The sequence below is a fragment of the Vicia villosa genome, unplaced genomic scaffold, assembly GCF_029867415.1.
Source record: "Vicia villosa cultivar HV-30 ecotype Madison, WI unplaced genomic scaffold, Vvil1.0 ctg.001122F_1_1, whole genome shotgun sequence".
Taxonomy (NCBI): Eukaryota; Viridiplantae; Streptophyta; class Magnoliopsida; order Fabales; family Fabaceae; genus Vicia; species Vicia villosa.
Genome location: NW_026705489.1, coordinates 352,550 through 365,864, shown reverse-complemented (window position 1 = coordinate 365,864; position 13,315 = coordinate 352,550). Strand labels below are relative to the sequence as shown.

The 13,315-nt window shown below is 29.6% G+C and overlaps 1 protein-coding gene across 1 annotated transcript; it reads left to right on the top strand.

Moving 5' to 3' along the window:
- The first annotated feature begins 369 nt into the window (after positions 1 to 369).
- Positions 370 to 2,034, top strand: LOC131633395 (S-adenosyl-L-methionine:benzoic acid/salicylic acid carboxyl methyltransferase 2-like). Its single transcript, XM_058904108.1, has 3 exons — positions 370 to 905; positions 1,004 to 1,234; positions 1,322 to 2,034. The coding sequence occupies exons 1-3, from the start codon at positions 426 to 428 to the stop codon at positions 1,649 to 1,651; spliced, it is 1,041 nt and encodes a 346-aa protein (XP_058760091.1). The 5' UTR covers positions 370 to 425; the 3' UTR covers positions 1,652 to 2,034.
- The last annotated feature ends 11,281 nt before the right edge of the window (positions 2,035 to 13,315 follow it).

Genomic DNA, 13,315 nt, shown 5'->3' with positions numbered 1-13,315 from the left:
ATCAAAAAAAACCGCTACTAATTGATTTAGAAAATAGAGGTGCATGAATTCCTGATTGCTCTACCTAAAAATTACTTTAAACTATATATATGACTGGTTCAGTTTTTTAATAACATTCTAAAATGTCAGCCGATCTGATTGTTATAAACAAACATAGGTCAGCTAGCTATTATTGACTAAAGATTGGAACATAAAAACAAAACTAATAAAAATATTAATATAACCAATTTCTTCAAGGACCCGCTTCAGATAGATAACATTTTTTATTAATAATAAATATATACTTTGCTTTCACATGATCAAATATACATGACTCGTCTATTATATAATGTATGTACAATGGACTAATACTTACACGCATTTGCATACTTTATCAAAGAGAGAAATCGCTTAAACAAAAGAGCAAAAGTACTTACAGACCAGGAATGGATTTAGCACAAGTACTACACATGAATGGAGACGTAGAAGAAGCAAGCTATGCAAACAATTCTTTAATTCAGAGAGAGGCAATTTCTTTGGCAACATCTTCAAGAGTTAAAGCTATAAAAAATCTATATTGCAGTTTGAGTCCTAGAAGTTTAGCAATTGCGGATTTTGGTTGCTCTTCGGGACCAAACACTTTAATGGTGACCTCAGAATTTATTAAGGTTGTTGAAAAACTTTGTCAAGAGTTGAATCATCAATCTCCCGAATATAAGGTTTTTTTGAACGATTTATCGGGAAATGACTTCAACAGCATATTCAAATCTCTTGACACATTCAAAGAAAAACTACGCGATGAAATAGAAACTGAAATAGGTCCTTGCTACTTCTTTGGTGTTCCGGGTTCCTTTTATGGAAGAATTTTTCCTAACCAGAGTTTGCATTTGGTCCATTCTTCATATAGCCTTCATTGGCTATCTAAGGTTTGTTTATGTTATGCTAGTTGAATTTCTATGGTACTACTTAATCAACTTTTCACTCCACTCCAATATAAATAATTTTGATTTTTGTGTTTAAATAGGTTCCAACGGGTGTAGATAACAATAAGGGCAACATTTACCTATCGAACACAACCCCATCAAATGTTTTCAAGGCTTATTACGAACAATTTCATTTAGATTTCTCTCTTTTTCTCAAGTGTCGTGCGCAAGAATTAGTTGAAGGAGGTTGCATGATTCTAATACTTATAAGCGAAGGATCTTCTTACGGTTGGGAGCTTCTGTCTAAAGCTATTGATGATATGGTCATACAGGTAAACTATATATATACTGATGCATTATTTAACATTGAAGACATTAGTTTGACAATATTAATATGAATTATGCAATTTGTGTTGTAGGGAATCATTGAAGAAGAGAAACTCAATACTTTTAACCTTCCAAACTATTTTCCATCTCCATCTGAAGTGAAATTGGAAGTTGAAACTGAAGGATCATTTTCCATCAATCAAATGGAGGTTTCAGAAGTAAATTGGCATGTTCCTGAACCTGATATGGTTGAATCAGTAGTAAAAACCACGAAGGCTATACTCGAACCTTTGTTAATTAGTCATTTTGGAGAAGGTGTCACTAAAGAGATATTTGAGCATTTTAGAAAAATATTAACAAGTGGGATATCCAAAGAGAGAGCTAAGATGATAAATCTTACCATAACATTGACTAAAAATTAAACCGTGAGCAAATCATTTTGTTGTTACAATATGTTAGTATTTTCTCTGATTAGATTTTGTGTAATAAACAAGAGGTTGATACAATTTATTCTTTGTCATGGAACTGGTTTATGGTTAAGACCTCATGTATTTTTTTATATATTTTTTGTGAGTGGATAGTAGAACCTTACTAATGCTTAGTTAGATAATGGTAATATTTATCTTTACCTTTCTTGCTTTTTGGTTCTTAATTCTCTTTGTATTGAGTTTTGGTTACCCTTTATATACTTACCCAAGTTTATAGGTGCAAGTTAGTATGATGAAGTTAAGAAGTTAAGTTTTTACTCCATCATGGTGAACTACTAAAACACATATTGTAATAGGTCAAACAGGTTTTCTATCAATTTACACAATTGTCCAATAACTTCTTTAATTACTTTTGTATTTTTATAATTTATATAAAACCTCAATTAATTATAAAATTATTTATTAGCTCATTTATTTAAATATAAATCATAAAAATATATGTTTTCTTTAAAAGAAAAATAGGACATTATTTTAAAAAATGTAAAGTAGAAAAAATGTTAGAAATTATACAGATTAAAAAATAATATTTCTCATAAAAAAACAATATCACCTATAATATTAAAAAGAAATTAATATTATCTAATTAGTACATGATAGGTCAAAGCATTATTAATTCTATAAATAAATAATGGTAATAGAAATTATACAGTAAAATATAGTGAATTTGGTTAATGTGTTTATCTAATTTTGTGCATTAATATTTTCATCTAACTTATAAAGTTTTGTATTTCATTCATTTTGGCATATGACAATCCACTATTGTTGTTATATCTATAATATAAAAAAAGTTAATTGTTCTCGAAATACCATATCTACCCCTTTTTTTTAATTATGTCACATCCTAATTTTTGGGTTAAAATTGGTCCAATTAATTATTTTTCTAACCAATTATGCTATTTGTAAACTCGGTTTTTTTGCGAACTGACTCCTTCTCTTTTTTTTTTGATTTTTTTATTTTTGCAAGAGTCGCCACCGACTTTTATTTTGTCCAATATTTAGGAAAGGCATAAAAGAACAGAAAAAAGACCTTTTGATAGATTTTGGGTTCGGGGGGTTGGTTATACAAAGGGAAGGTTTTAAACACCCTTTGTATCCATGGTTATCCATGGGCTCTTAATTGCTTAGCTCACTTTTGTTTAAATGCTTTATTGATTTGAAAATAGAAGAAGTGAAGATGGACAATAGGTCACATAGGTCTCTGAAGAGTTTCACCGGGAATAATGCCCTTCAAATACCAGATGAAAGTTTCGAAAATAGATAAGAAGTTTTGAAAATACGTTGTTTGAAAATGAAAGTGTTTGAGCAAGCAATTAGGAGTTACTTACTCTCAATTTATAAGATCTTTCCTATGCATTTAATACTTTTCTTAAATGATGGTATGATTAAAAAAAGAGTAATAAGAGGGAAAACCATAGAGGTGCAAGTGTGCAAAGTGCTTTTTTTTTTTAGTTTTATCTTGATTATTAATGTTTTAGCTCAAAGGTAAAAATATGGTCCAAGTGGACAAAAGGAAGATGACGGAAACATAAACAATGCGTCCAAATGGACAAAGAAAAAATAGCGGAAGCATAAATAATATGTCCAAATGGACAAAGAGAAAATAGCGGAAACGTAAATAATATGTCCAAATGGACAAAGAAAAATAGCGGAAACATAAATAATACGTCCAAATGGACAAAGAAATAATAGCAGAAATATAAATAATATGTCCAAATGAACAAAGAAAAAATAGCAGAAATATAAATAATATGTCCAAATGGACAAAGAAAAAATAGCAGAAATATAAATAATATGTCCAAATGGACAAAGAAAAAATAGCAGAAATATAAATAATATGTTTAAATGGACAAAGAAAAAATAACATAAACATAAATATGATGAATGATAAAATAAAGTATAAAGCAAGAAATATTAAGAATAATATAATAAAATGCGGAATTTAAAGTTAATTGTTAGTATGTTAGCACGCGAATCATCTTGAAGCTAGTCAAGTATATCCACGATGTTAGTGAAGATCGATGGTGAGTGAATGATGATCTCGAATTTAAAGTTAATGAAAATTTATCAGAAGCTTGATAGAATCATAGCGACTACACGATAAATTTCCAAAAGTCTTAAATCAACTGCATACAATCTCTGCCATATTTGATCTTGTATTCTGATTCGGGACAAAGGAAAAAGATAAGAAATAATATCAAATAATATACAAAAATAAATATAAAACAAATTAAACTTAATTCATTCTTTTTGTGATTTTTTTGGAATTGATTTTAAGTTAATTAACAAGCTAATTAAACAAATAATTATACAAATAATTAAACTTAACAAGAAAAATATTATTTTATATGTCAAAAATTAGATTATAAAAAATATAAACCTAAATCTAAAAGGAAAATATTTTTGGAGTTTTTTGATTGGTTGAAAATAATTAAAAAAAGCAATATTTACATAATTACTAATTAATTAAGCAAAATAAATGAATTATGAAAAGAAATAAAATATTTTTATGTTAAAAATTAAATAAACATTTTATCAACTTAAAACTAAAATTAAAACTTTTTTTTTTGAGAAATTGAAAATATGCATAAATATGGAGTTTTTAATTCATGAACTCCTAACACTACTACATATTAAAAATTACATTGTACTTACTCTATGATGTCCCAAGAGTGGAATAGAGTGATTGAAATTGATTGAAAGTGGCTATTTGAATGAGCCTTGATTTTTACAAGTTTCTTGAAACTTTTGCAAAAATATAAACTTAAGCTATGACTTTGTGGTGATTGTTGTTGTTCTTTGTGTTCCTCCCCCTCTTGAATGAAGAAAATGAAGCTCTATTTATAGGCAAAGAGATATGATCATAAAGCCTTGCAAGTGGAAATTGTCATGATTGATTTTGTGGAAAAAGAATGGATATTCTTTTATGCTAGGTTAAAAAACTTAACCATAGTTTAATCACTCAAGTATTATTCTCTTCAATCTTGCAATAATATCTTTAAGCATCTTGAATTGGTCTTGATTGGCAACCATAAGCATCTTTGATAATATCTTTGAATTATCTCACTTTAATTAAACTTTAAATGAATAAAATTTAATTAAAAATGAAATAAAAATGTCATGAATCATGGATATGTTGTGAATATCTTTAAACATATGAGAATCAAGATTGAATCACAAAAGAATTGGCCTTTTTGAAAAAAAATCAATTTTTGGTCATTACTTGTTTCATGCATTTTTCTAAAAAAGGTCAACTTCATCAAGGCATATCTCCCTCAATTTTGATCCTATGAAAGTGTTCTTTTACTTTTTGGAAAGCCCAAGATGTCCTCTACAAGCCACTTTGGAAGCGTTTTTGCATTTGGAGAAGTTATTTTGATGATATGGGCTTTGACAAAAAACTGCTATTTGTTGACTTTAAAAATGACCTGTAATGTTTTGGCTTATATCTCTTAGGCGGAAGCATTTCTTGACCTTGGTCCCAACATCAAAGTTGTAGAGAATTGAATTTCCTTGAGAATGAGCTTTGGTTGGAATTTTTCTGATAAATTATGAGAGAGTTATGGTCGGTCAAAGTTCAGTTGACTTTTAGGTAAAAAACTCTAATTTTGCAATTTTGAGTTTTGTCGATTTCTGAACTTTTCTTGATGAATTATGATCAACCATTGATCACATGATGAATCTTTTGACAAAATATGGATGTTGACAAAAAATTGCATTTTTGACTGTCTGTTGACTTTTTGGTCAAACTGGTCGTCTGTTGACTGTTTGAGTTGTTGACTGTGCGTCCGAGCGAATCGAAGTTTGAAAATTTGTCTGGTGGTACTTTAAGACATATGGAGATCCATGAAATCTATTTGAGGTCTCAAAAACTCGTTCTCCTGGAAAAAAACAAAAACCCTAGTTAGGGACTGTTTGTGTAGGAGACAGTTAGGCGTACCTGATTTTTGTGCAGTGTTGAGTCTCTGTTGATCACGTGATTATCAGAAGACTTCTAGAACAAAATCTTGGAAATTTGAAGTGCGAAAAATTGATTTGACTGATGGTAGCAACACGGAGAATTGCGCTGATTGCGGGTTTGACTGGTAACTAGTTGTCCGGGTATTAACGTAACAGTTAAAAGTGAAAATTTAACAGTTAAAGTTGATTTTTTCTTTTTGTTTTTGTTGTGTTAATGGTGAAAAATTTATTTACCTGAGCTGTTAGAAAAACACAAACATAATAAATAAATAAAATATACTGTACGCGAACGAAATTACCGATAATAACCTTGAAAAAATATTTAATGCACAGAAAAATAAATATTTAACACACATAATATTATCTTGATAATTAAACTACCGTACGACAGATAGTACAACATTTAATACTAACAATACAAATATTACATAATATAATGAACAGTACGACAAATAAAATAAACGGTACACTATTTGAAAGCGAAAGATACAACAAACTTTAAAAATGACGATTAAAAACCCATGCTATAAATAACAACATATAAATGAACGGGAGTGTAAGCAACCCAGGTCCACATTTTTCAGGACTATGCAGACAGAAAAAGGACATGATCAGCACCAAAACAGTGATGACCATAAGAAAAAACGTATCCATACACTTTGTCATTTTTGTCGGGGAAGAAGAGAAAATAATTATGAGATAGAAGTTTGAGAAATTTGGGAGATGAGTGAAATTTGATGTGAGAATTTATGGAAAAAATGAGGAGTATTTATAGAGTGAAAAGAGAGAGATAGAGACGTTGGGAATGGAATGGTACCGTTTGATAGTAGTAGGATTTGAAAAAAACTATGGTAGGTTTTTGAAAAGAAAAGGGGTATAGAATAAAGTTAGGATTTGATTTGAAAGAAAGAGATTTGAAAAGAAAGGAAGATATTTGAAAAGAAAGAAAAAATAATAATATAGTATAAAAATAAAAATTAGTGGGAAATAAAACCAATAATAATTTAATTGTTACCAGTATAATCTGAAACCCGGACTCCGCGCCTGCAAATTTTAATTCTGTACCAACTGCGTCAGCATTATTTATCTGAAAATAAATCTGAAATAAACAGTGTATGAAGTGATAAACAGTATTTGGCGTTTATGTAAGAATAAATTTAACAGCGAACCAAAATACTGTATAAAAAATTCTAAAAATTGAGTATTCATAAAATCAGGATATTTATGAAATAAAAATCCAAGATTGTATAAAACTCCAAATTTTTAGATAGAAGTCTGTTGACTTCTTTTTGAAAAGAAAAGAACGCGGGCGAATTTTGGGGTATAACAATAATGATCATAACACTTAGAAAATGATGGGATCTCAGAGGTCAAAAATTGGGGTGCAACACTATTAAGTTCTCAGAATTCACATCTCTTATTTTTCTAAAAAAAAAAATTATGCTATTAAGTTGAAATTGAAGTACAGTTTTTCATTTTTCTATATAATAAGTTCAGCTTCAACTACCTTTATGAATTGTTTCACACAAATTTCATATGGATTTTTTATTTATGGTTTCAATCAAACCATGACTCTTTCAAATCAATCAAACCCAAAATAATCATTTCTTTGCCTCAAAGATGATCTTAGCAAGAAGTTCTGAAAAACATTTTATACTTCCTTAGTATCGAATTCTACAAGAGTAGTAGAGGTACACAAATTATTTTTCAGGTGAAAAACATTCGAGTGAAAAACATTTGATCTTCGTATGTGGAAGTGTTGTTTGCATCGTCGCGAAATGGACAGGGTGTCTTTCGTTTATGAGAATGTTTTGAAGTCGCGTGAGGGCGAAAAAGATAGTTTGATGACTTCAGATTGATTTTAGAGTTTTTATGAAGAAGGTGAGACTAACCAAGTTTTAAGGGTCTTTAATGGAATCCAAGCACTCAAACAACAGCTTAAAACAGAAATCGTCTACATGCTTTAATGAACAATTTGAACAAGTACATCCAAACCCTTCTTGATTCCTCCATTATGGACCAAACTTGACTCGATTATTTAATGTGTTTTGAATATTTTTAATTATGAAAAAGAAGTTTGAAAAGAACTTGGTGTTGACTAAGGTTTATTGAATTGAATTGAATTGAGAAATTGACTTGGGTTTGAGATAAGGTTATTGAATGACAACACAAAAGCGACTTATTTGAAGCGAGTGGATACAAATCAATGCATTGATGTTGATCAAGGTTTTCAAACTAAAAGACCTAAGTTCATTTTTTATTTGATTTGGGAAAAAGGCTCGACATTGGATCGAGCGTCATTTTTTGTTTTTTTAAAAGGTTTGTCTGACGTTTGTTATTGATTAACAATAAGCTAATGCAAAGAACAACATCAAGAAAGCGGTAAAATTATTACAAGTCATGGAAATGGGGATACATTTTGTTGAATGAGAATAATGTAGATAAAAAACTAAAGAAAATAAAATAAAATACAAAAATAAATAATAAAAAAAATAGTAAAAGAGAAAGGGGATACACTATCAATACAAGAGTGTGAAAGAGTGAAAAAGATAAATGGGCTTAAGGCCCTATTTTTAAAAATTAGAGCAAGAAAAACAATAAATAAAAATAAACAAAAGACAAAATGAGCTACAAAATCTGGATGCAATTAGGAAAATTCAATAGACCCAAAGGAGGAGGTCCTGCAAGAATCCGCTGAATAATCAATAGGGTGTGGGAAGACTTCTTCTCCAATCTCACATTTGTTTACTATTCCTATAACACCAAAAATAGAAGAAGAAACTTTCAACAAAATAGTAAAAAATGTCTTAACTTTCTCAAATTTTCATGAAATTAAACAAATAAATAGTGAAAATTCATCTATTTGATCTCACGTACAAGAATCTATGTTTTAAAAATCAGAAAATAAACAACAAAAATTTACGAAAAAAATCAAAAAAACGCAACAACCCTCTGTTGACTTGATTTGGCCATAATTTGCTCAATTTTTCATGGAATTAAGGAAATGAATAATGAAAATTCATCTACTCGATCTCACGAACAAAGTTCTGTGCTTAAAATCAGAAAATAAACAACAAAAATTTACGGGAAAAAAACAAAAAATATAATTTACATTTAATCACTTTTGCTCATGGAGGTTTAAGAACACTTTAAACTCTTGATTTTGAATCAATAAAGTTTCTAATGCAAAATGATGATGATTAAGATACTAAATAAATTAATGAAGCAAGATTTAAAATGCAATAGAATTAAATAAATAATAACCATTAGAGCCTTCCTAAAATCTAATTTAATAAAGAGAAGAAAGAAGTGACTTAAAAAAAATGAAGAGAAAAATTAAGAGAGTTTTGGCTATGTTTGGGAGTTTGGAGGGGAGGGCTTTGAAAAGTAAGAAGAATTAGGTGAAAAGGATAAAAAGATTTTGGGAAGGAGGGTTTTGGAGGGTTTGAGTTTATTCATAACACCAAAAACCCCATAAAATGGGGGAACTCAAAAATTGTATTGAAGAAGGGTTTTGGAGGGTTTTGAGGGGCTTACATAAATTTTCCAATTATCTTTTAGGTTGTTATAGTATTCTGAAAATTAAAAATTTAGTAATGATAATGACTCTTTTATCATTCTAAACAAAATCATTTTTTCAAAAAATGTCAAATATTTTTCTATAATTTTTTAAAATTTTATTTTTGGAAGCCTTCCCCTCCCCTCCCCTCCAAACTTCCAAACATAGCCTAAGGGATTGATGGTGAGATTTATGAATGAGAATATATTTGTTTATAGGCTCTAAAAATGGTAGTTTAGGAAATATGAAAAAAGAGGTGAGAAATGTCTGAGTGTATTTTAGAAGTTTATTTAATTAAATAGTGAATAATGATGCAATAAATTTTTGAAATAATGATGTAATAAATGCATGGAATAGTGATGTAATAAATGAGAGACATTTTGGACCTTCTAGAAACATTGATTTTTGTTTTACGATGTCTGAAAATAATTAATAAAATTCAAATGGATATAATGATGATAAATCAAATGATCATGAATTTATTTTCCAAAATGCACAATAAAATAATGTAATTTTAGTCAATTTCTTTCAACATGTAAAATGTTGACTTTTCTTTAACTTGTTATTATGATGTATGATATGATTAATGAATATTCCTAGGAAATAGTGTGATGATTAAAATATTTTTTCCACAATGATCAACGATGCATAAATTTTTAGTCAAATTTCCCAACACATGAAATGTTGATTTTTTGGTTGACCTTGATCAACCTAATACATGAATGATCAACTAATGGCACAAATGCGATACATGAATAACCCTGAAGTAAAATTGGAGTATAACAAATATGTTCTTTTAAAGGAGACCACGGGAGTTATTTGATAAGATTTTGATGTGGTTGTTGAAGATTATTCTGTCTTTAAGCTTGCACCTTCTTATTTAAGTAATTGAACTATTTCGTTCAACTTTTCTATGATTTCACCTTTCTTTGATTTTTCTTGAAATTCATGAACACTCCCATATTTTGATTTAAGGATTGGATTGAGTTTCTAATTCTTAATTCTTATATATATTGGTTAGTAACAAACTTTTCAATATAATTTCTAACGTTTCTAAATTTGGAAAAACATATATGTAAGAAACCTTCATCCTTTTTCCTGTTATGCTCATTTCCTTTCATTTGATAGTTGGAGAAACTCCATATATCATATTTAGAGTATCTCATGTTTCCTCGGCAATTTGACAATTATAAACATAAAGAAGTTTACTATCATTTAAGGACATTACTATATATTTCTTGGTTTTGAAATCAATTTCAAATTTTCTCTTGTCTTCTACAATCTCAAGAAAATCAAGTTTATGAACTACTTCACCGTCAATTTAGTGAGTATGGATAAACAGCTTATTGATCAGGGTTTCTCACAATTTAAAATCAATACTTTGAAAAAAAATAATATAGCTTTCTATAATTCAAACCTAAAACCATTAAAAGGTGGAGGTGTGATTAGGAAAGATCTCTGGTTTAAAAAGGTGTTGGAAGTCATCTTCCTTCTGAGACGATGAGTCCTTGACCGAGAATTAGGCTATAATGTCTCCCTTTAGATATGTGACTCCTGACACAAGAGGGTAGTGAATTGTGGGTTTTAGAAAAAATTTGGTTAAAAAAACTTTTTGATTATCTTTAGAGATTAAAAACATTAAAAATGTTTTTAGAAATTAGCAATGGAAATTAATAATGCGGCAAATAAAAAATTTAAGGGGCGGAGAAATAACACCGACAATTATACAGTTCAGTCAAAAAGACTTAAACATGTCCCTAAGATTTGATATTGAGAGTATCTAGTAATGCTTATGAGCTTTTAGTAGGTTAAACTCTCAAACCCCCATTATACAAGGAAAAATGAAGTCTTAGGCTACCTTCCAACCAAACAACGAACAGGAGAAAAAAGCAATTAGTCTTCCTTCCAAACACCAACTTGCAGAGAGAATTAGTTAATCTTCCTTTCAAACAGTGGATTGAAGCGGTTAGTCTTCTTTACAAACATCAACTTGAAGCAGTTAGTCCCTGAGTTAAAGCAAGATTTTCTACGAACTTATCTCGAACCAATGGAGCTTTTGACCGAGCTTAACTCGTGAACTGAATCGAGGTTTTAATGAGGCTGGCCATAAACCAATGAGATTTAAACTAGGATTATCTTAAATCAAAGCAAGCTTTTAACCGGGCAAAGCTTCTGAATCGAACTGAGGATTTTACCTGGATAACCACAAGTCAGGTTGAGATTTTGAATTGCGCTGATTTTAAACCAAAGAAAGCTTATGACAAGGCTTAGCTTACAAATCGAACCGGCGTATTAGAATATAAATCCCTAAAACAAATCATTTGAAGGGTTTATCTTTGAACTCAAAAAAACTCTCTTTTATAGCAAATTATTCAACCAAAAGAATACACTCCTTACTGAAATTACAATAATACCCTTTCCAAAATACAGAAGTTGCTAACTTAAAAATAGACTTTCTCAAAACGCTACAGATAAAATAATATGATAGAACGTTCAATATATTGATTTAAGTTTTATGATTGGCAAGCATTCATCATGTAACTATTTAGGCTCTTTCGGCTTTGATAATTTTCATCAAAACTATATTTGATAGATGATGGATATCTTCTTCACAAAAAAGTTCTCTAGTGTAAGGCAAAGAAGTCATCTAATTTTATGCAAGGAAATATAGGAGATATTTATAACCGGAAATCTAAAAGATATTTGTAATCATGTTTGATTATTCTGGAGATATCTTAGTATGAGGAGATTGTACATTACTTAATTAATGGGATGGAGTAACTAATCATTGCATAAGAATCTCTCCTTGTTCTTTTTTATTTTTAGAAATTAATTATTTTATTTGTTTGTGTGTAAGTGTTAACAAAAACTTTATGAACATCTTACATAATCTAAACTCCTCCTTTCTCGTGTCTTTTTCATCTTTGACAATAACATATACACATATCACGTTTTTTGGAAAATTTTAACGACAACAACAAATTAACAAACAAATAAAGTACTACACATATCACGTTTTTTAGAAAGTTTTAACGATAACAACAAATTAACAAACAAATACAAGCAAAAAAACACATGTCAATCAAAAAATAAAGGCAAAATACCTTTTTTAGTCCCTTAATTTTAAATCGGGGTCCATTTTAGTCCTTCAATTTTTAAAAAGACCAATGCAGTCCCTTATGTTTTCTAACAGAGTCATTTATGTCCTTTCCGTCTGATTTTTACAAACGGCGTCAATTTTTGTATATGTGGCATATGACATGGCATATCTGACATATGTTTTTGTATATGTGGCATATGATGTGGCGTATCTGACATATGACGTGTCAATTTTTGTATGTGTGGCATATGATGTGGCGTATCTGACATATGACGTGTCAATTTTTGTATGTGTGGCATATCTCCATCACAAAGGTTATATAAAATTCTAGAAAAATTCCAAAATATTACTCCAGCCTAGAATCGAACCAAGAACACTCCTCTTAAATACAAGAGGAATTACCACTAGGCCACTTAAACGACGTTGCGTAAACTTACAAGTCATATATATTTATACCATATTATCTCTGAACAGTAAATTTGAATACTCATCACTTTATCCAGCACCTCTTAATGCTTTCACGGCTGGTACGCAATCCTTCCAATCCATATCCTTAGAAGTCATGCAAAAGGGCACACACTGGAGACGCAACCCATATCCATGACCTCTTAATGCTTTGATGGCTGATACACAACTTTTCAATCCATATCCATGACCTCTTAATGTTTTCATGGCTGCTACACAATTTTTCATGTTATATTTTGCTTCCTCATGCTTCTCACCTTCAGGCTCGTTAATTCAATTCAACTTAATGGATCAATTTTTTTCTATAAGAACATTTATGGTTTAAAATTTTTAACCGACGGGAACAGGAGATAGAATACTTAACTAATTAAAGTTTATTATTCTTGTTAAATTTTAAAAACTAATATCATAGAAATCATGGGACATGTATAAGACAAGGATTGTACATAATTACTTCTACCTTATTTGCCATAGTTGAGAGAGAGTTGATAGCAGCAACCACATCTTTACTATCACT

Coding starts and splice junctions, on each gene's coding strand:
- LOC131633395 (XM_058904108.1), top strand. CDS start 426: ATGGATTTAGCACAAGTACTACACATGAATGGAGACGTAGAAGAAGCA. Junction 906..1,003: donor GCCTTCATTGGCTATCTAAG/GTTTGTTTATGT, acceptor GTGTTTAAATAG/GTTCCAACGGGTGTAGATAA. Junction 1,235..1,321: donor TTGATGATATGGTCATACAG/GTAAACTATATA, acceptor TTTGTGTTGTAG/GGAATCATTGAAGAAGAGAA.